At 36.5% G+C, this 27,441-nt stretch overlaps 1 protein-coding gene across 1 annotated transcript in view; it reads left to right on the top strand.

Annotated features, from left to right (window-relative positions):
* The window catches only part of LOC150076861 (nuclear exosome regulator NRDE2), a 117,485-nt gene extending 99,408 nt beyond the window's left edge, over positions 1 to 18,077 (top strand). The window contains exon 11 of the mRNA XM_090385704.1: positions 17,877 to 18,077. Within this exon, the coding sequence (XP_090241830.1) occupies positions 17,877 to 18,077 (201 nt within the window). The remainder of the gene's footprint in view (positions 1 to 17,876) is intronic.
* Positions 18,078 to 27,441: the final 9,364 nt, after the last annotated feature.

Genomic DNA, 27,441 nt, shown 5'->3' with positions numbered 1-27,441 from the left:
CTCCAAAACGGATGAAGCTGTAGGTGCTGCAGCAATTTCTTCTGCTTTTTCAATAGCTGTGTTCCTTCCTACAGAATGCAGTATCTATACCGCAGAATGGTATGCAATAAAACTATCTCTAGATAACGTAACCAAGCAGCAATTCAAGCAAGCTCTCCTTATACACCGACTCCTTAAGTGCCGTCACTGCCATTCAATCTACTACTTCTTTCCAACATCCCATTCTGAAACAAATATGGTCTCAATTATACCAATATCAAACATCCAACCAGTTGGTCACCTTCTGCTGGATTCCTGGATATGTCGGCATCCCAGGTACTGAAAGTTCCATACACTGATTATAAATCCACTGTTAAAACAGCATGTAGGCTTCAATGGACTGATCTGTGGCAAACACAAGCGAATAATAAATTATTTCAGCTTAAAAAAGAATATCAGTTGTGGACTTCTAATTTCAGGAAAAGCAGACGAGAAGAAGTAATTTTGGCAAGACTGTATTGGTCACTCTTATACAACTCATTTGTTCTTGCTTATGGGAGAAAACCCACCTCAATGTCCCTTCTGTCAGACTCAGCTAACAATCAAACATTCTAATAGAATGCCCTCAATACTCAAGTAACCAGAAATCCAGTTTTTATTTGCTATCCAATCTCCACGAACCTTTAACTTTGCTACACATACTTGGCAATAATGCAAATTTTGAAGCACTGTTTAGATACTTGAAAAGCATAAATATATATAATAGTCTCTGATAACCATCATATTAATGACTCAGTCATAAGTTAATAATGGAAAGGCACAATATGGCCCAGGATGCTCTTGTGCCAAAAAACCCACAACAACAATTACCAATTAGAGTTTGAGGTTAGAAATTAACATTGAGGAGGAATGTTTAAGTGTTTAAAGTTACATTACTAAAATGTAAGCAAAGATACAATCGGAGTTAACCATTTGTTATAAGAACTAAATGTGAGAGTAATACATTACCTATTCATTTAGCTGTTTGTTCGTTATTTGGTTTTTAGGAGCATTAGCAACTAAGGCCATATTGCTCCGGGGATATGCGGTGGTCATTCCCTGACCTTTCCGCATCCTCCGTATTTGCAGTGGTCATTCCCTGACCTTTCCACATCCTCCGTATTTGGTGGTCACGGGCTCGGACCCTGGTCTAATCAAGAAACGTGTGCTATGCACTGCTGCTCCTGCCCACCTGGTTACAGAGACGCCCTATTCATTTAGAGAGGTCTAGGTTTGAATCCTCAGAGACTGGAGGAATTCTTAAAGACCTTTTCAGTCGAAACTGGTCTTCCAGTGTATTATTTTAGTTTGGAGAAGTTTGAGTTCAAATCCCTTCAGAGACTGGAGAAATTCTGAAAACTCTCCTCAGTTGGGCCTGCAATTGGCTAATTTCAGGCAGAAGGTTATTCCTGGTTTTTAAACCTAAACAATATGCAAATTGACTCATGAACATACTTGCACAACCATAGCATATTATTGCAAAATGGCCTAAGTTGCTGAGGTGCTGTAAAAACAACAGTTGGAGCTGTAGTTAGCCCAACTCTGAGAGAGAGGGAGCAGGGATTTCTGTGAATTATTGTTTTTCATTTTGTTGTGTTTATTGTTTTCTATGAAACATGAAAATTGGATTGAACACACTCACTTGCTCGTCCACCCATTGGCTAACATCAGCATTCTGTGTACAACCATATATTGAATGTAATCACTTGTGAACTTAATGAAATTCAAGGAAGAACTGGACAAACTTTTGGAGCAAATGGATGGGTGAAATGGGAAGTGTTTTTTTTTTTTTTTTGCTCATTCTGTATAAGCTTGCTTTCTTGCGTCATATGCCTGAACTAATGCTAATGCTAAAGTTTTTAAAAGAAAGAACAAAATTCTTGCAACAAAAACTATCTAACTGTATAATAAAAAAGCTCTCTTGACAGGACGAGCCCATCACCACCAAATACGGAGGATGCGGAAAGGTCAGGGAATGACCACCGCATATCCCGGAGCAATATGGCCTTAGTTGCTAATGCTCCTAAAAACCAAATAACAAACAAACTCTTGACAGGAAATTTAATTATCCACTTTTCAGCCAACATAAGGTGAATTTTTTCCAACAAAATGAGGCATAAACCCAGTAATTTTTGCAATCGCAATTCCTCCTAACTCTTGGTTTCTTTCCCATTTCCCCACAACCATTAATTATCAAAACACTGATACTTACAAACAGTTGTTATTCTTGCTCTATTGATGCACTGTTGGCTACTTAAGCTAGTATTGTACCTAACAACCAGTATTGCAATGATATAGAACCTAAAAGCAGTCTTATTCTCTGCAATGAGAGTACGTATCTGTCATCAGTCCCAGTAACAAGCAGCTGACCAACATGGAAATTCCTCTTCTTTAGGGAGTGGGTGGGGACTCAGCCAGTTATTATTTTTTCATGAAAACAGATTAAGATAATATGTAATTCCTTCCTCTCAGCAAAGTTTGTTAATTTATAATATATTAATTCTTCTTTCATATCTAATTTCCATAAGAATTACGTTATTAACTAACAGTATATTCTTAACATGTGTGACATCATCCTCTCGACTGCATCAATCTTAATCTCTGTTAAACTTGTAACTAGATAAAATATTCTTAAAGCTAATACTTCATCGATAGCTGCAAGGTGATGACATTATCATGATATCATTAGTCTTTATTTGTATTAATCATGTAACCATAATAAAATTCTTAAAGCCAACATATCATCAATAGTTGCAACATAATGACATCATCAGCCTTTATCTATATTAATCTTTTAATATAATTTGGTGACACCATCACCGTGATGTCATTAGTTTTAAGCTCTTTACCATATGTTAGAGATCTGCATGGGCTGAAATTTTGCACTCAAGTCAGCCTGGCCTTATGACATTTTGCCTTAGCTGAGCTTGAGCCTGCTCCATTTGTGAATCTGCATGTCCCAGCTCAGAGTAAAATTTAATAAGTGGAACAAAATTCCACTATTAAATTTTATGCATATCCCATATAAGCAAGAATAAGTGGAATAAAATTCCACTTATTCTTGCTTATGGGATATGCAGCATATACACTGCATATTGCTGTGCAGGAAAGGAGGATGGGGTCTACAGTTTTGGGGGGAGAGATTTTTGTTGTCTGCAGAGCTGAAATTCTGTTCCTTTGGTGGACTAGTGGTTGGTGTGTTTAAAATACACCATTTATTGTGATTACTGGATCTCAACTGTAATTTTAGTGAAAGTATAGTACAGCTTGTTGTATGCCCTAGTAACCAGTGATAGAATGTAATTTCTTTCCATTGCTTAGAAGAACCCATCAAGTCACATTATTGTAAATGGGAAGGGTGAAGATCAAAGTACTTGTGATAATGCTTTATGAACCTTTAATAAATTCAAGTAATGATGATATAGCTGCCATATAACAGGAAATTATAAGTAGGAGGCAAAACAGATTTTTGGCCCAAAACAAGTTTTCTGCAAGATGTAGAAGTTTACTTTAAAAAAAAAAAAAAAAAACAGAGTGAAAACAGGTGATTTTTTGGAAAAACATGATGTTTTTGTAATGTCCACATTGCACAAGAAATGAAATTCCACTGACAGAATAAAATGCACAGTATCAGCACTAAGTGCCATATATATATTATATATTTATTTATTATTGGTATTTTTTTAAGGAATTCTGTGTGCTTTCAGGTTGTTCAGAAGATGCTCAATGTTGCACTTTCCAGTGCTGCCATTGGAGCAAACTGCTTTTGATTTGGCAATTTTTTTATTATTAAAGATCACCACAATGGGATATGGCTTGGACTCACTTTGATTGCTGTCATCTGTAGCAATCAAAAGTAGCCTTTTCAAAGCTATCACTACCTTTTCTTTCCCAATCCATGCAGTTTCATCAATAATGCCTGTTGTTTTTATTCTTCCACAGCAGTATCCCCCCCCCCCCCATTTCACTGTCTGGAAACATATTTAGACAATGTGCCTGCATGATCAGCATTACTCAGAGAAAGATTATATTCTATGAGAAAAATGCAAATAAACATTTGGCATGTATGATATCACTGTGAAATGCTACATCTATTTTCGCATTTATTTCAGTGCACTGCTTGCTGTCGTTATACTTCCTTTTTTTTTTTTGACATTTTTGTGTATATTGAGAATTCAGTGCATGGCAGTTTGGTGTACAAAACAATTTGGTGAAAGACAGTTGATGACCACAACAATTTGTTGTATATAACATACAAACCAGAAATTAAAAAAATCAATGAAGTAGGAGGTTTGGGGAATCAAGTGAAATTTTGGTCACTTAGACAGGAAGAAATTTAGAAAATAATAGAAAAAAGGAAACAATTTATTTTTTAATCAATTTATTTTGTGTAAAGTGAAGCCTGTTGTCTTTAGCATGCCCTCTGTCCTGTCATAACAACTGACAATAATTCATGCTGCTATTCCAGGAACGTGCACTGGCATCCAGAGGCTTGGGTACATGGTTGGTTTTGGGAGCCCAGATTTCTATTGCTCCAGTTTTAATGAAATTTTGGGAGGTCTCAATGCATGTTTAGGGTCAGATATAAAAGTTCATGAAAATCTATCCACAGAAAGTGGCATTATTATATGTTGTTGGATAGACAAAGAAATAACTGCCAGACTTCTATTGCTCAAATTTTAATAAGATTTAGGAGGGCTCAGCAAATCTTTCTGAAAGAGCCAGATGTAAAGTTTTATGAAAATCCATCCACTAGAAGTTGAGTTTATTACATGCAGAAGTGGTAAAGACAATAGGCACTTTATGAATATATAGTAATGTGTCTAAAAATGAAAATGGTTAGTGTGCTTTATCAAAAACAAGAACCATACTGTGATCACTAAATTAACTATTTACAGCATGACATGTTAAAAGTTTGCATTTTCGGTCTTGCTTTGTCAAATGCCGAATTCTTGTCTAGAATTTGCCAAATCATTGTACAGGGTTGTTAAAATTAAAGTATCCCTATGTAGAGGGCTCTGGAGTTCTAAAGCTCGTACTGAAGAGAAATTTGGACAACAGGTACGATAAAGAATGCACTTGGCATTTATTGGGGGGGGGGAAATAGTTACAAAATTTGGCATTGTATGGCGCGTAACTATCTTAGTTACGATTATGCAAATAACTTATGTTATTTGCATAATCATAAGTTATTGCCACAGTGCCACTACTCAGTTCCACTGTACTGTATAAAAGCAAAGCAGTCTCTTCAAAATCATACAGTAGATGTTTGCCTGCACTACAGCAGCAATGCCAACAACGTTGCAGGAAATGGTGCTATTAGTGAAGCTGTACTATCAGAACAGCAAAAACGCAGCTGTGGCTATCAGAAAATTCCGATGTCAGAAGCACATAAGGCGTGGACCTATGATTCTTTGTGCTGCCTGCAAAATGATTGCAAAATTTGAAGCGACAGGACATCTTGGTGTTCAGCCAGATAGAGGTCGAAATGAGTGGACTCCTCTCATGTTGAAGATGTGGCTATGGCTGTCGGGGATTTATCAAGTCAATCTCCATGTGGTAGCGCAAGTGTGCCAGCTGTTTCTCGTGAAGTGGACCTGCCGTATTCCACTGTAAGGCTAGTAATGTGTCAGGTGTTGCGGTACTATCCTTACAAGATGCACATGCTACAGCAGCTAAAACATGGTGATGCGGATATTCGTTTCACATACGCACTTCAGTTTCTGGCACAAATGACAGTGGATGTCACTTGGCCATGGAACATCCTTGGAGTGATGAAGCCCACTTCTGCTTAAATGGACAAGTGAATATGCACAACTGTTGCATTTGGGCAACAGAAAACCCTCGAGTTATCCAAGAGGTCCCGTTGCATTGTCCAAAAGTGACAGTGTGGTGTGGATTTACGGCCACATTCATGATTGGGCCATATTTTTTTGAATATGTAACACCGACTCTGTACCTGTTCTGTCACTGGACAGCGATATTATGAAATGTTGGCAAATTTTGCAATACCAGAGCTGCAACAGCGTGGGTGCCTTCAGGATACCATATTCATGCAAGATGGTGCCACCCCACATCCATCATTGTGTCCAAAGATTGCTAAGGCAACACTTTATAGATGAACGGGTCATCGGCCATTGTTTCCAGACATCTTGGCCACCCTGATCACCAGACTTCACCCCATGTGATTTCTGGTTGTGGGGTTTTTTGAAGAACCAGGTATATCAAACTATGGCAGATCTGAAGGACAGCATTAGACGTCATGTGCTGGCTATTCCATTTGACATGTTACATTCTGCTGTAGAAAATGCTGTTCTTCAAATAGAAACTGTTGTTGACCAAAATAGAGGACACATTGAACAGTTGTATTGCTGTTCAAGTGATTTGTATTGCCACAGCACCATATAGTGACTAATTTTGTAACTAATTTTTTTTCCCAATAAATGGCGAGTGCATTCTTTATTGTACCTGTTGTCCAAATTTCTCTTCAGTACGAGCCTTAGAACTTGCTCCAGAGCCCTCTACATAGGGATACTTTAATTTTAACAACCCTGTACTTACCAAATTGTTATAGCCCTAATTGATTTTAACTAAATTGTCATGTACACTGAATTATCATACATCAAATTGTCTAACTGAACTGTTATGGACCAACCTGTTGCACACCAAATTGATATGGACCCAAAAATCACATCAATATATGGTACACAAGGCAAACATGTTACCTTTTTCACATTTACTAAACATGGAGAATCTTGTGTGTTTTTCTTCTGAAATTTCACTGTTTTTTGGCAAAAAGAAAAAGGAAAACAGTTTTTGCAAAAAAATATTGAAAAATTTTTTTTTTTAAATTTCCTAAACTGGGTGGTCTCAACCAACTTTTCCGGCAGCCCCGCTACTATACAGCTATTAGTTGGCCACTATCCCTGGCACGTGGAGCTGAGCCAGAGACCTACTGTCGAGCAAACGAATGGGATGTACATAATTCAAATGCATGCCCTCAACCATTGAAGGCCATGTGGTTCTGTTTTTCATGTGCTAGGAAGCTTAATGTCGTCATAAATTTACATGAGTGCTGCTTCAACAAATAAGTCCTAACAACAGAAATAAGATGAGACCTGCCATCACATAGGAAGCTTAATGTCGTCATAAATTTACATGAGTGCTGCTTCAACAAATAAGTCCTAACAACAGAAATAAGATGAGACCTGCCATCACATGTTAAGTAAATCAGTTCAGCATAATTAGTCTAAATCAATGAAGCACATTATCCTCTAAAGTGAAGGCTACCAGACCAGCTTTCCACACTGCACCTCCATAAATGCATGCAGCTCATTGTGAACAAGCACCTCCATAAATGCATGCAGCTCATATGCTTGCTCCCATCCCTTTAGCCTGAAGGATTTCAGATGCCCAACTAACATTGTGACTGCTGTAACCATCTTGCAGCCAAGAAGCTCCCAGCTTGTATTTCTCAGCTATCACCACTATCTGCCACCAACATGCTTGCTGGGAGGTCCAACCTTCCACTGGAGCCCCCTATTTTCTTACAAACTAGCCTAGAGAGTAGCAGACAGTCATCGTTATCCACTCCTGTGAAACACACTTAATTCCATGAAGAACTGAACATACACCAAAGCACGGTCAGCAGACAAACAGCTGGGTATAAGAGGACCCTGTCGTGCATGCCAACCCTTCTGCACAAGGAGATGCAAGAGAAGAACCTAATGCGTCCTAAGGGAGTACCAAAATCACATTTTCATGTATCGCAAGGAGACACAATAGATTTTGTCACATAGAAATGGAAATTATTGCACTGCAAGGAGGTGCAAACATTGAGTTGTGGTGCACTGCAAAAGATGCAAGTTTCTTGCCTCACAAGGAAATAGTAGTTATTACTTCACAAAGCGATGATGCAAATATTAAAACAAAGCTTGATTCATTGCAAGTAGATGCAGTCTTAGTAAGTTACGAAGTCCACCATAGCATCTATATACAGGGTGTTTCAGTTAAACGTTTCAGAACTTCTAAGAGGGGTAGGGTACATCCTGACAACTCGAAATCATATAGCAATGTGGGGTCGGAAATGCTTTCCTGAAGCGGTGTTGTACACAGAAGCACCATAAAGAAAAGAGACCGTAAGTGAGAAATCGTTTTAATAATACATGAAAAGAAGCAAAAGGTACATGGATTAAAGTAAGTGTTCGAAGTTTCTTCCACGGGCTACAATGCACGCCTCACATCTCCGACGCATGGACATCCGAACATTCTGGAATACTCCAGGCGAATTTCGAATTTCTTCGGCAGCTACTGCGATTCTTGCAACCAGCTCCTCAGCATTGTCAACAGGGGTGTCATAAACTAGCGATTTCATATGACCCCAGAAATAAAAATCAAGACATGATAGGTCGGGTGACCGAGCAGGCCAACGCACGGGACCACCACGTCCGATCCACTGTTGACCAAATGTGACATCCAGGTAGTTACGAACATCTCCGCTATAATGGGCAGGGGCTCCATCGTGTTGGAACCACATTGTCTGTTGCGTTGATGCAGAAATCTGTTCATCTCTCAAAAGTTGTGGCAATACTTGCTGCAGAAAGATCAAGTAGATAGGTCCGGTTAGACGACACGGTAACAGGTAAGGTCCGATGAGGTGATCTCCCATAATACCGGCCCATACATTGACCGAAAATCGAATCTGTGCTGCACGACGTCGCACGACGACTTCTGTGTACAACACCGCTTCAGGAAAGCATTTCCGACCCCACATTGCTATATGATTTCGAGTTGTCAGGATGTACCCTACCCCTCTTAGAAGTTCTGAAACGTTTAACTGAAACACCCTGTATATATAGTTCGGCCACTCTTCCCATTGGCCAGAAGAAATCCAGATGCTCAGGTGAGGTTGAGGCTGTTGTAGTTATCCTGCAGCTCAGAAAGATCCCAGTCTGTATAGATTTCTCAGATCACTGTTATCTACCACTAGCAGGCTCGCCAGAAGATCTCTACTGCAGTCCCTACTTTTCTCCAGAACAAGTCCAGCAGCCATTATTATCTACTACATCCACTTACACTTATTTCAACAAGGTACTTATTGCAAAAACACAGCCAGCAGGCGACTTGCCAGTATTGGACATAACAGGCCCTGATCATACTTACCAATCACTCTGCACAAGCAGATGCAAAGCTAGAACCTGCTAAGTCCCAATGATGTTCCAAAGATGCATCCCAAAGAGATGTAACATGTCTCATCACAAGGAATCAGAAGTTAGTGCACTGCAAGGAGCTGAAGGTTTGCTGGAAAGTGAGTAGTCTCTTACCATCTACCTCAAAATAACTGAATAGTTTTACCAATAAACTATCTTCTGTAGTTTCAGTATTGCTAATTTCATGCTTCCCAACTTTGTTTACCATTTTTCCTCACCACAAAGTATCTTTCATTTGTAAATATCAATGCTTATTCAATTCGTCCATAATCAGCATTATATAATTTTCCTGCACTCATTACACAAGGGTCTGGCTGATTTGTCCTTTTCTTTGTATTCACATCTGAAAAGCTCCTTGTCCCCATTCTTTGCTTTCTTAGCCAGCAATTTCTATTATTTAGCCATTGCCACTATAGCCTTTTCTGTGCTGCTATCACAGATCAGCTTGTAGCTGTCATAGGCTTCAGTTCTTTTCGTTTCTTTGGAAACTTTGGAAAATGTTTCACTGGAAACATTGCCCGAAATTGCAAATACACTGGAAAGACAAGGTATAGATACCCCACATATTATGATTTTGAAGAAAATATATGAGAGTGCTACCTCCTTTATTAGACTAGACAAATACAGTAGGAAATTTAAAATCGAGAAAGGAGTTCAACAAGGAGACACAATATCTCCGAAGCTGTTTACTGCTGCCCTTGAGGAAGCTTTCAGAAGATTAGACTGGTCACAGAAAGGAGTCAATGTGAACGGAGAGTACCTAAACCATTTAAGATTTGCGGATGACATTGTGGTCATAAGCCACGATCCCAAAGAATTAGAGAAAAATCTTAATTAGTTATGCAATCAGTTAGTAAGGATTTTGGATTAAAGATGAATATGGCTAAAACAAAAGTAATGATGAACAAGTATACCACAGAAAAGGAATAATGATTGAAGGAGCAGTAATTGAAAAGGTGGAGTCATATACTTATCTGGGACAAGTTATTAGCTGTAATAAAAGTAAAAGTAAAGTGCAGCCATTATCAACCCACTGCAGGATGGAAGCCTCCTCAACAATTCATGTTGAAGGAAACGGACCATAATCTGCCACGCTGGTCCAGTGCGGGTTGGCAGATCGACCGTATTCAGCAGTCAGGGGCTTGAACCCCGGTCTACTCAAAGAGCGTGTGCTACTGCACTCCCGCTCCTGACCACTCGGCTACGGAGGCCTTTAGCTGTAATAACCTGTAATAACTGTAATGATAAATGGCTGGAAGTCAAGAGAATAATAAATTTTGGATGGATAGCATTCAGGAAATATAGTCACATACTGAAGAGCAATATCCCAGTTTGTCTGAAACGTAAAATAATGAACCAATGTATACTCCCCACCATGACTTATGGAAGTGAAACTTGGGCACTCACCAAAAGAATGGAAGAGGAGCTAACTACACAGCGAAGAATGGAACGAATTATATTGGGAATCAGACTGTTAGATAAGAAGAGAAACACATAGATTAGGCAGCAAACTCAAGTAAAGGACATTCTTATCAAAACTAAAGAACTAAAATGGTCTTGGGCAGGACACGTAGCTCGAAGACATGATGACAGATGGACTAAGAAAATAACAGAATGGTACCCAAGAGGAGCTAGAAGAAAACCTGGAAGACAAAGGTGGAGATGGATAGATGAAATTCATGAGTTTGTGGGTAGTAAATGGATAGCCAGTGCTCAAAACAGAAGGAACTGGAAAGTTGCTGGAGAGGCCTTCATCCTGCAGTGGATTGAAAATGGCTGATGATGATGATTGTTATTTTCGAGGATTACCCTGTCAGGTGACCAGCCATCGCCACCACTGGCTTAATAAATACATTTCCATTTACTCTGAATACAACCAAAGCCAGAAAAGTTTACTTATTCATTGCAACTGCAAATATACTGAATTAATTATCAAGGGCAGCCAGCTTTTTGGCACTACTGTTCACAGTGGGTTGTGTATTTTTGATTATAGCATGGATTTTGATTATATATGGACTTAAACCCATAACTTCCTTACTTGTGGCCATGCATGCCATGGGGCAAGACCATGGCCAGCCCCATTGCATGCTGTGCCTCCTTCCTTGAAATGAAAACCTGTTCCTTTGCCTTTAAAAACTGCTGCTTCTGTTCCGATCATCAGCTTAGAACTCCATGATCACTATCTGCTACTGGTTCCGTTACTGTCAGTTCTGTGTCTCGTTTGTGGGTGATGATCAGATGTAGAACAGTCACAGTCATGTTCCTAGTACTTTCTCTAACATGCTGATACAAATAATAATCATTTAGCTGATTTAAAAATTTTGTTTTCCCCACGGTGAGTTTCTCTTCCACCTGCTCCAATCAATTAGGAGCAAATTTAAACCACTCATAATAAGACATTCACTCTTTCTTGCTCATTTCATCTGCCTGTAGAGGCTCTCATTATAAACTTCTGAGCTGTAGATTACTCTGACTCTCATTATACTTCTTTTTTTTATTCCAACTCACACCAACAGATTCAATGCTGGAGCATGCATAACTTCTGAAGCTTCAAATGCTTTTATTGTACTTAGGCTGATTTTTATTATCAAAATCAGGCATAATTCCACCATATTTACCAGTCATTCTGTTCTATCTTTCCTAAATATATTGCACATATCATAGTAAAATTTATCATCCCCTGTTTCTCTTAGCACTGTTATGTCAGCACTTATTTCCTAGCCAGGAGTTTGAATTCACTCATTTTATTTACAGCACTGCTTACAGTACTGTAGACACTATTAAGACTAAGTGTTCTTGTATAGTATACTACCCTGATATGCTCCCTTAAAGTTATTTAAACTTGTTTCCTTAGCATTAGCTTCCTGTTCATTTGAAACATCACTACCCTGAGCACATCTTGCCAATATCTGCTGTATGGTGACATACAAGAACTTTTAAGATGTGTACAAACATTAAAATGAATGATAATACACTCAGAGGTAAACTAAGGGGAATGTGGATCAATGGTATCATGCAAGCATTAAAATAAAATAAGACATTCTTACAATGGCTCAAGATCTAACAGGATATAATGGATGGTAATAGTGAAAGGAAGCTCAATAGTTTGTAATGCCTGAAAACCATTTTTTGTGCATTCTTCACTAAAAGTGAGACAGCACAAAAATCTAGTTGTGTGTGAAATCTGGTAGAAAGAAGTAGTAAGGAAGTCACTAAACTCTTATCTTTAACAATAGTGGGGGCATCTTTGGACTCAGGTGAAGTTCTCAAAGATTGAAAATGTGCAGATGTCTCTTCCATGCACACAGAGTTCTAAAAGTGATCTGGGCTATTAGACTTTCAAGTTTGACTCTGCAGAACAAAAAATTGTGGGCTCTATGGGTAAGGACACAATGCAGGGTTGTTTCAATAGTAACAATATGGTTTTATTGAAGGAAACTTGTCTGATCAACCTGATAAGGTATTGTGAGATAGTCTCAAAAGATTGAGATGTAAAAAATTACTTTAGGCTTTTGACACAATCCCACTTGAAATCCATGTGCTTAAATTGAAGTGTTGCATTCATGACAGGTTGCTACAATGGATAACTGGTAAGTAAAAGACAGTGGCTATAAGCATTACAACTTAAATCTACTAGCCACAAAAAAAATTCTTATCCATGTTGTCCAATTTATATAAATATTTTTATAGGTGATGTTTTAAAAAACTATATGTTAAATGTTATGATGACAAAACAAAAATACATTGTTTAATTCTTACTACACCTTACACATAATTATACAGAAATATTCTTTCCTTTACATGTGTTTAAAATGTATGCCACTAAACCACTTACAGTTCATTTACATAAGGGCTTATGTTCCTCCAGATTATCTTTTCATGGTTTCAAAATACCACTTATCCACTGATCTATCTGGAATAAAGTCCCACAGAGAAGGGCCATTCATATGTATCAACAGTAAATCATTCAGAGTGGAGGGATTCATTGATGACCTTAACTTCCCTTTTATTAGATTCATTTGACTAAAACGTCATTCACATGAAGTACTTGCTGGTAAAACAGCTACAATTTCAAGAAGTTTTTAGAGAAATGGAAACCTGTCCTTATTCATTGTTCTTTCAAGAAGATCTTGTGTATTTAAATGCTTCCTCACAACTTTGAACTCATACCAGTCTTTCATCAAATTTATTGAAACTGTTTCTTCATAATCATCAAAATATTTGCTGAAACATTTCTCCAAAATCTTAATTTCTTCCTTCCCAAGCTCTTCCAAGTCTTCGGGCCATGTAAATGTATCAAATGCTGAGACATCTACAAACAAATATCTTTAGCAATTTGATTCATTTTCACCATATCTTTTTATCAAGTAGTTTATTCCTTCATCTGTTAATGTTTTTTGTTCATCATTCAAATAGTTCTCTGCATGCATTAGCTGAATACCATTGTATACACTGAGACTGTTTATATTACCCAAAAATTTCTTCTTAAAATGTTGTGGAGCTTCTCTCGTTTCTTTCAGGGCATTTGAGCTATTGTCTACATGGTATTTTGTCTGACTAAGTAGTAGGTTTTCCTTTTGAAAAAAAAAAAAAATAATACAGTTGCTTGAATAAAGTTAAAAAATATAAGAGAAAATAGATTTGTATTGCAAAGTATGTCTTCATTTTCTTTAACGAGCCTTTTGATGTTGCAGCATCATCCCTTTTTCCATTGCCTGTTTCCTCCAAATGCATTACCATTGCAGAGTAGTTAACAAGTGCAGTCAGTGCTTCACTCTATTAGACACTCACCTTACTGAATGTAGATACTTTGAAGTTAAAGATATTTGTTTGTAGCATGGCTGCTACTTTTCCCAGTTCTTTCAGTCTTTTTGATGAATTTCTGGCATAAGATGTCATTTTTTTTTACCACTGTTTCAATTTCAACCAGCCAGATTTCACTTATGTGCAATACAGGGTATTGATATAAGATCTGGTATGTCTTTCTCTTTTTAATTTTACCACTAGCCCATTGTGTTTTCCCAGCATGTTACCTGCTCCATTTGTTCCACTGCCTACTAACCAATTACCAGTCTTCTAGGTAAGAATAACTTGTCCATTTTGCTTTCTAATGTATCAAAGTACCCTGCAGCTGTTGAGTTACAGAATTATGGAAACAAATGCATCTTGCAGTTTTCTATTTTTATCTATGTATCTCATATAAAGAACAAGTTCCTCCTCATTTGAAATATTTGTAGCAGCATCACTCTACTAGTCTTTGATTTCCTTAACTAATTCTTGTTTAATGACATCAGCAATAACTGGCAAATTATTGAATAAACTTTCAAAAACTTGAATGGTTTATTGAATTTAGCATAAGGTGTGGCTAAAATGAAATGAGAATTGTTGCTTACCAATGTCTTATTACTGCACATGTCAACAACATTCATATCGTGCTATAGCTTGTTTTGCTGCACAGATCAGTTTTTGTTACATTGCAGTTGGGTAAGTTTTGATTTAACTGTGCCTCTAAGTGAATCAGTGTTGTAACTCTTTGGCACAAAAATAAGTGATTGTAATTTAGAGCAAAGCATTGTTATTAAAATTTTAGTGAAACTTGGTAAAAATGGTGCAGAAACTTGGGAGATGTTATGGAGAGTGTATTGTGTTGAGTCATGTTGTACAAATGGTTCAGAAAGGGATGGGAAGAGATTCACGACAAGAAGACCACCAACTTCAATAACAGACAAAATGCAGAAAAAATTTGAGACTGTGCCCAAGATTGTCAGACGAGCATTCAGCTAATTGCAGAACAGTTTCACATTGACAAAGAAACAGTAAGACCAATTTTGACAGATACATATAGGAACATATAGGAGTATGGCCTATATGACAGATACATATAGGAATTGTAAAAAAAATGGCGATTCATCAAAATGCATCAACTGTTGAAGAAGAAACTCCCCTTCTGCACAGCGGTTGATAGAATTTGTCCAGACCACATGAGAGCTGAGGATCTCCTTCGAAGGACGGATTATGGTGACTAGATTGAGGCTGCTGGATGGTGTTGAGCTGGGGCTTTAAGGTAAAGGAACAAACAGTTTGAGGTTAGCTTGTCTGCGAATGGCAGCAGATAGAGTGTGTTGTAAGGAGGTGGCTTGTGTCTAGCGAGGGTGGATTGCTCATGTGCGTTCTTGTGTTTGAAATGGTGTTATGATAGTAACCATATTGTTAAGCTGTATTTTTGTTAATAGAGAATTGTCAAGAATTGTTATTTTTTAATTTTCTGAAGAAGTAGTCAGAGGTTTCCTAGATGGGGCAACCTACCTCCTCATGCTGGGGATGCCATCCCCGCTGTGAGGCTAAAGGTCATTGCTATATTTTATCTGTTAACTTGTCAAAGTCGACATGTTGTTGTGATGAATTGACCAACCCAGGTTAAAGAAATATTAACAACATGAAATAGTGGCATATGGATGGAAGTCCAGGAAGCCATAATCCAAGCTTGACAAATGACAAATCACCATAGGATACTTGGCCTTTCATTATAGCCACATTTTTATATTCCCAAACAATATTCTTTTTTTCCATTGTTACACAATATGTTTTGACTTCATCTTTGAACTGTTGAAATCTACCTAAATCAATAAAATCATAATTTAATAGCACTTTTTATGTTATTATCCTTAATATTGACCAGTGTATTTTCTTCTCTTCTGTCCTATAAAAATAAAAAACCTCTTCCAGTCATATCCTTTGATGCAGATAGTAATTGCTAAGAATGACTTGTGGTCCATAGGATTATAATAATGGATACTGTCATAGTATAGAAAAAGACGTTCTCTGTCTTCTAACTTCTCCACTAATGCCAGTGTCCCCCCAAGGTTCAGTTCATTTCCCCACTCTTTTCCTCTAGTATATTAATGACCTTCTTTCATTGACTGGAAATCCTATCCATAGTTTTGCCGATGATAGCACGTTGCATTCCACTTTCCATTTTGAGAAATCTTGCCCTGCTCAATCAACTTCAACTTCTTGAAAATCTGTTACCAATTCCTCAAATGCCGATCTCCAGGTAATTCTCCAGTGGGATAAAGACAACTTGATTTCAATCCTTCTAAAACTCAGTCTTGTCTTATATCTCGCAAAAAGGATTCTTCTGCTCTCATGCTTAACTTTGGTGACACTCCGATTTCTAGGCAAAATGATATATCTCTTTTGGGGATTACCCTGACTTCTAATCTCTCTTGGCACAAGCACATTACAAATATTGCTTCCTCTGCATCTAAAAAACTTGGTTTTCGCTCTCAGTGTTACCTTTCTTCCAAACAGCTGTTCACTCTGTACAAATCGCAAATCCGCCCCTACAATAGAATATTGTTCCCACATCTGGGGTGGTGCTCCCAAAACCTCTCTCAGGCTTCTTGATTCCGTTCAGAAGAGGGTAGTTAGGTTAATTAATGATTCATCTCTAACAGAGTCTCTCCACTCGCTGTCTCATAGATGTACTGTTTCTGCTGCATGCCTCTTCTACAGATACTTCCATGGGCACTGTTCTTCTGAATTGGCTTCTATAATTCTCGCTCTCTCTTTCAAAACAGTCCAAACATGTGCCACCACCAGCCATTTACTGTCCAACTTCAAACTCACAGAACCAACTTTTCATCTTCCTCATTTATTCATTCAACTGTCATTTTCTGGAACAACCTTCCTTCATACATATTTCCTGAAAATTACATTCTACAGAAGTTCAAGTCCAATGTCAACAAATATCTTTCGTCTTCTCAACCTCCAACCCAAGCATGGTACTCAGTAGTATAGGTTCTAATACCTCTCGTGTTTGGAGTTTACATAAAAAAAAAATTATATACAGCCAAAGAAAACTTTACATTCCCATAATTAGGGAACTCAAGTGGTGTCTCTCATAGGTTGCACCTTATTGTGAATGACAGTTATTGTCATTTAACTTGTATATAACAAACTTGAAAAGCAAGCTTTTTTTTTTAACTTACAGCATAGTGTGTGATGCCAGTGATTGCCTTGGAAGCTTTGCTGTGCATTTGTGCCTTGAGTAGTGGAAAACAGGAGTCGAATAATTTACATTATCACATATTCCAAGTTTACCACATGTCTTTCTCAAACCAATTTGACTTTCTTGGAAAGTAGAGAAATGATTATTTTCACACATAACTTAGTCCATTTAATTTTTGCTCATTATTTCTGTGAAGCTCACAATTGTTATACTTGTCATAAATGTTAAATTTATTTAAAATGCATTGTTTTTGATGAATTCTTCTTTATTTGCTCACTATAGCTGTAATCATTATGCTTGTACTTGATATAGATATAAATTTGGTTAACTGGATTTAAATTGCATTTAGCATTTCGACGGTTTAGTGTCAAACAACGTTAATTACAAAATCATTTTGTAATTAACAAAAAAAAAAAAGAAGTCATTTGACATTTTCTTGGTTCACTGGAAATGTACTTACAGCCTAAGCTAACTTGTAAAGTACTAGAGAGATACAGTTCTATGACATGATATGTATTATTTGTATAAAATAAAACTAAAGTTATCACAAAAAGAAAATGCAGTTTTGTAGTTAAGCAGTTAATTTTTTTTTTATTGTAGTTTGCCATTAGCATTTAAATTAATTTAATTCCGAACAGATTTTATACATGGATGGAATACAGCATTTTTCTCAAGATGTGCAACAGCTGATTGATGTGATGACTGAAAAGGAATTGCGTATACGTACACCTCTTGAAGAAGTTGCCTTATTGCTAAAACATACATTAGGAACCACAACAGATATGTCTCATGTTCCTTCTATTGATGAACACAGTGAAAGTGATTGTATGACATTGTAAAACTAGTGTATATATTGTTATTTTTTTTATCTGTAAATAAAATTTTATTAACTTTCTGTTGTTACCCAAGTAACTCTTCATTTCTCAACAGGTATCAGTGCACATTTCAAATAATTTCTAAATTAATTTCACTAGGTTTAAATAAGTCTAAACATTTGGTTGTTTGGTTTTTAGGAGCATTAGCAACTAAGGCCATATTGCTCCGGGATATGCGGTGGTCATTCCCTGACCTTTCCGCATCCTCCATATTTGGTGGTGACTGGCTCGAACTCCGGTCTAATCAAGACGCGTGTGCTATGCACTGCTGCTGCTCCTTCCCACCTGGCTACAGAGACACCAGTCTAAACGTAAAAAGGCACATATCCAGATAGAGTATCACTACATTTCACAATCTTTGATATGGTGGTTATTATGTATATTAAGGGGGAACAATTAAAAATCTTAGATGTGCTAGAACTGTGAAGGGCCTTTAAGAATTATCATTACTAGAATGTGATCCATAAATTTAGGCTTGAGAAACAATTACACAAAAACAGAACTTGGTCAACATGTTCGTGCTACTTCACACTTTCCCTAAAGTGAACTAGGCACAAGTTTGATAAAATTAAATTCAAATTATAAATGACTATGCTGCCTGACAAAATTAACAGAAACAGAATAGTGTTAGAAAACAAACATGGCGTAATTCATGAAGTGGGCCAAAATTTGGTATGGTAGTGATCATAGAATAACAATGAAATGAGGAGACAGCAAAAAACTTCAGACAGGTATAAGGGACATTTATAGGGGATGTACAAGAATTACCAAAAAGGTCGCCTTTTTTTTTTTTTTTTTTTTTTGGCAAAAGGAGAAAATAGCCACCATGAAATTAACTACAGTAATTATTTTTATAATTTCTACTCTATGTACAAAATTGAAACTTTCAATATGCTCTTATTTTCTTGGTGTGGATAGTTTCAAGGGAGAAATTCTTTTTTAGTACACAAGTTGAAAAAATTTACCATCCAGTGTCATATGTTGTTACGAAGTCTGCATTTTCTGTTCTGACCTGTAATAGAAATATACTAAAAATAGATTTACTCCCTATCTCTTCTTTTGTTTTACCGTGGGAACTATAACTTGCGAAATGTTTTTCACACAATCAATCCCATGAGTGCTAAATGCGGTGCTGTTTCTTGTACAGTATTCTCTTGTCTTCTGAACTCCTCTGACCTTGTGGTCACCCGAAGTACATAAAATTTGTTTGTTTTACTGTTTTGGAAATTCCATAAACATTCTCCATGAGTCACACCATAATTGATTTACAGTACTTTTCCTGCAATAAACAACCATTTAACGCTAGTAAGGGCTGGTTTGATAGATTTAGAAAGCGCTATAACCTGCACAACGTAGCAATACAGGGAGAACTGCAAGTGCAGATCAACAAGGAGCCAAAACATTCAAAAGAAAATTTGTTAAAATTATTGAACAGGGATGTTATACTGCCCAACAAGTTTTTAACATAGATAAAACAGGTCTTTTTTGGAAACGAATGCCTAAAAGAAGTTTCATATCGAAAGAAGAAAAAAACATGCCAGGCTTCAAAGCGGCGAAGGATTGGTTAACTTTGTTGTTGGGTGGTAACGCTGCGGAGGATTTTAAATTAAAACCCCTTTTAGTTTACCATTCCGAAAATCCAAGGGCTCTTAAAGGTTTAGCTATATCAAACCTACCTGTAATCTGGAAGGCTAATAAAAAAGCTTGGGTAACCAGTCCGCTTTTCATTGATTGGTATGCTGAGTTCTTCTGTCCTGCAGTGGAAAAATATTGTGCAAAAAATAACATTGGTTATAAAGCTATTCTAATCGTGGACAATGCGCCAGGACACCCAAGCAGAGAGGGCTTAGAAGATTTGAACAATCACATAAAAGTTTTTTACATGCCTCCAAACACTACGTCTCTGATCCAACCAATGGACCAAGGAGTAATTGCAACATTTAAAGCGTACTACATAAGGAACACCTTTTCCCAAGCTATTAAAGCCATCAACACTGAAAATGTACCGAGCTTAAAGGAGTTTTGGAAATCCTATAACATTAAAACCGCCATCTACAACATTTCAAGTTCCTGGGATGAAGTGACTCAGAAAACCATGAATGGAGTGTGGAGGAAAGTTTGGAAAAATTGCATAAAGCATTCCCAGGAACCTGATGATTCTGTTGAAAATGTTAAAACACAAATTGTTGAGCTCGGAAAAGAAGCAGGATTACATGAAATTAACGAAGACATCGTACAAGAGATGATCGACAACGACCGGGATGGCCTCTCTAATGAAGAACTAATGGAAATTATAAAAGAACAAGAGCTTGCTATTGTGGGAGATGATGATCAAGATACTATCGAAGTCGCTGACTGCAAAAGGACTTAGTGAAGCTTTTGAACACTTTGAAAAAAAGGGTGATTATTTCCGGGAGAACGACCCTGACATGGAACGAAGTGCCAAGGTAATAAGAAATTTGAAGAAAGAAATGAATCCCTACATTGTACAATGAGAGGAAGAGGGCCAAAGCACAACCCAAAATTGACACATTTTTCAGTCCAAAGATACGAAAACTCGAGAGCTCAGGGCCATTGAATTAATAAATTCGTGATTTTCGTTAGTTAATTACCTCATAATTATATGTGTATATAATGTAGAATATTTTATATGTACAAAATTTTGAATATTAAATATTTTTAATAGACATTGGTGCATATTTTCACTACCATTTATTATTGATTAGAAAATATCCTGTGGAATAGACCGCAACTCACAAATACATGTTACCTTATGGGAATATGGCGCTCGCTTAGCGCGGATTCACTTAGCGCTGTTTTTCCGGAACGAACTATCAGCGTTAAGCGGGGGTCACCTGTACAGAAGTGTGTACAAGATGCTCAAAAATATGGTCGCATGGCATATGAATCCCTCCAATGGCTAAACAGGCCTGACAACAGTGAACCACGCTCAACATAAGGATGCTTATAAGATTCTGTGGAAACAAATCCCATTCTTCCACCAGCAAGACCTTAGCTCACCAAGTGACTGAGGAGTTTACTGTTTGCGTGCAATGCAATGCCATCCCACACATTTGATTGGATTTATCTGGTGATCATGCTGGCCACTTGCTGGAATCTTGTTTCATGATATTCTTCCACCACTTGAGCTCTATGTGCAGTGGAAAGAAAAGAAAATCTGGGCCAACTGCACTCCTAAAAAGTTGCATATAGGGTTTGAGGATCTGTTCTCAGTACCTCTGCAGTTATGGCACTCCTCTCAAAAACACAGAGGGGGGTGCAGCCATCGATCATTATTCTGCCCCAGGTGTGAACACCGCCTCCACTGCAAGTGTCCCCTTCTCTGATGTTGGAGGGACAGTACTGCATTCCTTGTCTTAGATGAAATGTGTAGAATCTGTTTATAGAACTCAGAACAGAACTGTACCCCATTTGTCAGAGCTTCAAGTCACATGTTCATGGCACCAGTTTCGACCAGCTCTGTGTTGGTTTGGGGTTAATGGAATACAGACCACTGACTTTCTTGCATAGCGTCCACTTGAATTGAGCCTCTTAACAGTCCGATTGGAAATGTTTTCATCTGTGGCTGCAGTTGCCTTATTGCTAAAACATAAAACCTCAAGAGACAGTTAATGACAGGACATCATAGGATTCTGTCTTGCTATTAGAGCCAGATACAGTCTCTGTTCTAGCTGCTTCGGGCAACCATAGCCAGCTCTTCTTGTAATGGTTCCTGTCTCCTGAAACTGCTTCCATAGTGCTGAGACAACACTGTGTGATACATTAAGCAGTGCCACCTGCAACTGCCCAGCTTCAAGTTGCCCAACGGCTGTGATCTCAAAGAATCATCTAAACGATGACGACTTTCCATCCTGAGTACTAGAGATGTGGTCGACCCATGTTTTTATAGGCATGAATAATTTGCATAACGTGCAGCTCTGTAAGGTGATAGATCAATTTCTATTGGATACTCTGAATTTGCATGCATGTGAACATATGTTTTAGGAATAAGTGACACTTCGTAGTAAAATATTGATGAAAAACATTTTGTTATGTTAATTTGTCAAGCAGCGTAGTATCCAAAGCTTTGGCTATCAAATGAACCTGACAACATCCTTCTTTTGAAGTACGGTAGAGCATGTTATCAGGAATAATTAATCAGACCTCTTCTGGATGGCAAAATTTTCCAGATAATCAAACTTAAGGTAAAATTAAATAAATTCTGTTATAATGTATTAAGGTAAAAGAAAAAGGCTTTAAATAGCGTGAAAAAACGAATTTATTTAATTAAAAATAATAACTTATACATAAATTCGCACAATTACATATTTGGATAGCTATTTTACTGCAAATTTTATGTGGAAAAAAAATTTAAAGTAATTTTTTTAAAATGTTCAATCGTTTTTTGTTTCATTTGTGAACCTTTTTTTTTTTCTTTTTCTGCAAAATCTCTCAAATTCCTTAATATCGCATTCTTCCTGGTTTTCTGTCTATTTCAGTGCTGTTTCTTTTTCTTGACATTTTACTGGAAAAAAACTGAGAAAAATAATAAATCGCACGGTTTCGGGCCAATATGCTTACTGAATCTGGAGCTAAACTTAATACGAAATGAAGAGAACAAAACATGTAATGGAAAATTGGGTTCACAGAAACAAATGACTCAACTTTATCACTCGTGGTGTCTGAGAAAACCCATTAGTCCTAATCCAACACTTCACCAGATATACGGCATAAAAAAACTGACAGAAATACTCTCGTACCATAATAAACATTTGTCTCAAATACTACCATTAATTAAAAAAAAAAAAAAAAAAAAGAATAAAAATCAGCCTTTCAAATTATTTCGGATAATCGACGTTCTACTGTATTTCGTTTTTATCTGACTTTACTCAAATATGGAAATTAGCATAAAATTCTTTTTCGAAACCATGTGTAAATAAACACACCAGCACAGGCCCGGGCAAGCTGCGAGCTTTAATTGTATTTTTGAAAAAAGTTTACTTATTTTATGCCTTTTGTAATGGCTTTTTGAAAAATAAATTTTATATGTAATATTTTATAGAATGTCGACTTGTAAATTGTTTTATCATCTCTGTATTGTTCAAATTGAGATAGAATTCGAAATTGTGCGCGAACCGGAGCGAGCCAATGGGCGCTTTTATAACGGTATAATTTGCAATTATAAACTAACCATGTGAAACTACGGTAACAGACAACCGGTGATGACAACAACGGCTTTGCTGCAGTGGTGGAGTAATCGGATAGGACTGCTGACCGGCCGCAGTCCCAATCTGTTTTCTCTGATGGTCATCCTGCAGTTAGATTTTTTTGCATTATCTTCGGTTATCATCTTGGTTCCAGTAGCAATAAAAATATTTATGCCCTTTTAAAAGTTAATAAAAAACGAAAAATTCAACAAGAGCATCGTGTCTTCAATGAAAAGTGGAACACAAAATATTTTTTTGCCAACATAAATAACAAGCCTATTTATGTCATCTGCCGGGAGAGTGTCTCAGTGTTGAAAGAGTACAATATTAAAAGACATTTCACTACTAAACATTCCAAATATGGTGCCAATTTAACTCTAGAAGCGAGAAAGAAAACTGCTGATGGATTGATTGAAAATTTGTCTAGACAACAAAATGTGTTTACGTGGGTAACTAAGGAACAAGAAGCTACTGTATAGGCAAGTTTTATTCTCATATAATTGCAAAAAGCAACAAGCCTTTTTCTGATGGAGACTATATTAAAGAATGTATGACTGAAGCTTGTGGAATTATATGTCCTGACATTAAACACAAATTTGAGAATATAAGTTTATCTTGGCAACCCGCAGTAAGAAGAATTGAATGTATCGATACAAATTTGAATGAGCAATTATTATAAGTATTAGAATCCATAACATGGTATTCGATAGCTCTCGACGAAAGTAATGACCAAAAGAATACTACGCAGTTATTAATTTTCATACGTGGATGTACCTCTAATTTTGAAATTATTGAAGAGCTGCTTTCAATGGAATCTCTTTAAGACCAAACGGGAGCGGATATATTTGAAAAAGTTGAAAAATGCTTAACAAGATATAATTTACAATGGAACAAAATGGTAAGCGTAACAACTGACGGAGCACCAAGTTTGACAGTGGAGCGTTAAAGAAAATTCAGGATAAAATTTTGTAAAAATTATCCTGATTGTAATTTAATTACAATTCATTGTATTATACATCAAGTATTATGTGAAAATGTGTTAAAAGTTGAACATGTCACATCTTGTATTATTAAACTAGTAAATTTAATACGATCGAGGGGCCTGAAACACAGACAATTCGTTAATTTTCTTCAAGATATTGAATCCAAGTACAGTAAACCTCCCCTATTCGCAGTCGCCGATTTAATATAAAATGAAACCTAAAAAAATGTGAATTTTAAAGCGCTGTGAATATTTTCCGCCATAATAAAACATGGGCATAGCTAAAATTATCTTTCCCAGTCAAAACAGCGCTCAGTGGGTGGGGGGGGGTGACAAAATTGCGAGCGTGGATGTTTCTCGCTAATCCTTGTTCAGTATGTGTTATGCGCTTGTCATGGAAGGTTTCATCGTTTGCTTTTAATTTATATGCTTATAAATTGAATAAATTTATCAATTGAGTAATAAATTTATCATATTGAATAAATTTATCAATTTATATGCTTACAAAAATGATAAATCTACCGTTTTTCAGTGTAAAACAGACTTTTTCGAGTGTGTTAAAGGAAGAAAGTGACTTTATTGTGGACAAGTTCTTTCTAACCCCTACAAAATTATGGCTGCGAATAACAAGAGAAATGTGAAAATATCAAAGGTGATGATGACATTAGCGAATAAAATTTCTAATGGTGAAAGTGTCTCCTCAGTGGCAAAACATAAAATCAAGAGTCAACGGTACGATTAATAAAAAAATCGGAAGGAAAAATCCGCTGTAGTGTCCATGAAAACGCGCTAATTGCTTCAAAAATTTTCTCTGTAACTCGTGATGTTAAATTAGAAAAAAATGGAAAAGGCTTTAAATCTGTGGATAGAAGACCGAACTCAAAATAAAATTCCGTTAAGTTCACTCATCATTCTTGAAAAGGCAAAACTCCTTTATCAACACTTTAGCGAAACTGGTGATAGCACTGGTGGGATAAGTTTTTTTTGCTAGCAAAGGCGCTGGTTTGAAAGATTTGTTTGAAATTTCTAATAAATATTACATTTAATATTAAATTGTTTATTTTCATTTCGATGCCATATGCTTGCATTTCACTATGTACTGTCTATGTACATAGTCATATTATGAAGGTACATATAATACATACATAGACAAAATTTTAGACTAGTTTTTCTTATATATTTCATACTTTGGAACGGAACCCCTTTATTTACTATGGGAGCCATAACTCAGTATTTGCTTTTTCGGTATTTGCGACATTTCTCAGGAACGTAACCCCCCGCAAATAGCGGGGGTTTACTGTACATAAATATTCCTTATCATAGCCAAATTCGATGGCTTAGCTTAGCTAAGGAAAAGTTCTTCGGCGAGTATGGGATCTTAAAGATGACATCATTCTATTTTTAAAACTGAAAAATATTATGGACTTTCCCCGAATTAACTGATAACTGGATTTGCAATTTTGCATTTACCCTGGACGTCGCGACACACTTAAATACTTTCAACACCGTGTTACAAGGGAAAAATTTATATGCCCGTGATATGGTAAAATGTTTGAATGGATTTAAATTAAAACACCAGTTGTTCCTTCGACATTTATTAACAAGGTAGACCACTTTCCAACCATGAAGTTGCTGAAGATTCCAGAAAATAAATTTGAAAAATATTGTGAAATCATCAACACTTTGAATGACGACTTTTCACGAAGATTTGGCGACTTCCGAAAAATTGAGAGAAGTTTGGCAATAGTGCGCAACCCATTTTCAATAGAAATTGATAGTGCACTGAGTGAACTACAGCTTCAGATTGTAGATCTGCAGTGTGATACTGATTTAAGGGAATTGCACTGTCGTGAGGAAATCTGTAAATTTTACAATACTCTTAATTCGGACAAATTCGACGAACTTAAAAAGATTTTGCCCGAAAAATGTTGGTTACTTTTGGATCAACCTACATATGTGAACAAACATTTTCCATCATGAATCTAAATAAAAAATTTTTACGATCAAGCATCACCGATGAACATTTACAAGCAGTTTTAAGAATCTCAACTAACTACAAAATTAACACCCGAAATTTAAAAAAATGGTAAAAGATGTAAAACAGTTCCATTCATCTCATTAAATTCTTGGTTGTTAGAGAATAATTTTTTTAAGTTATATTTCTTCTTCATGATAACAACTAATATATATCTAAAAATAGTATTTTACATGCGGCCCGCCTTCTTTTTGAATTCCTAATGCCTTCAGCCAAAAAGTTTGCCCAGGCCTGCACCAGTGCATCATGGATTTTAAAAATTTCTCAATTAAATAACTAATTTTTCATTCAGATTTTAGACCAACTGACAGCTGTGTTTTTTAAACACTTAGCTTTCACAGTTTTATCAACTTGACAAAGCAAATGGAAAGCATACACTTTCTCCACAGAGGATGTTATCACAGTTCAATTTTAATTTATTGTTCTAAATTCATTAAATCAACCAGAACTCAGATGAAATTTGAATAAAAATAATAATTTGCTATTTTATCTCGTTATCAATAGTTTAATGAGGACTTCTTTGTATAAGCAATAAATGTGCATGCAGAATTAGTTTAGTGTTTTATTAATTTTTTTTTCCATTTTTAATTACTCAGACTTTATCTTGTCTCAAAATTCTAAATGTCATAAGTAACTTCTTTTTGATTAAAGAGCAAACTCTCCTCCTTGCTAAAATGTTTTTATTATTATTTTTACTTTCAAAAATATGCCAGTGTAACCTATATTAAATTTTATACACCAGTTAGACTGAACATTACTCATCACTCCCTTTTTGGTCTTCAAGGATGAATTTAAAAAAAAAAAAAAAAACAACAACACTGAGCTATGCTTTTCCACAAAACTAAGATCATGTGAAAAGGGGGAAGCACATAGTCAAAGAGGCATGGTAATTTTTATTAAAATACACATGCAACAAACTATACAACTTATTAATAGACATGATCTGAAAGAAATAAATACATATATTACGAGCAAACATCTCTCCTATATACAGCAGTTAAATAGTCTTTACAACATCTGGGACTAAAAAAGTCTGTACAGGAAGGTCAACTTTCCTTACAGAAAATAAATATTTTTTACAGAAGATGCAAAACATTGTCTTTT

This window comes from Mastigoproctus giganteus, chromosome 12, assembly GCF_048544385.1.
Source record: "Mastigoproctus giganteus isolate SK-2022 chromosome 12, ASM4854438v1, whole genome shotgun sequence".
NCBI classification, from domain to species: domain Eukaryota; kingdom Metazoa; phylum Arthropoda; class Arachnida; order Uropygi; family Thelyphonidae; genus Mastigoproctus; species Mastigoproctus giganteus.
Note: the sequence above shows the minus strand (reverse complement) of the source record. Positions and strands in the feature narration are given on the sequence as shown.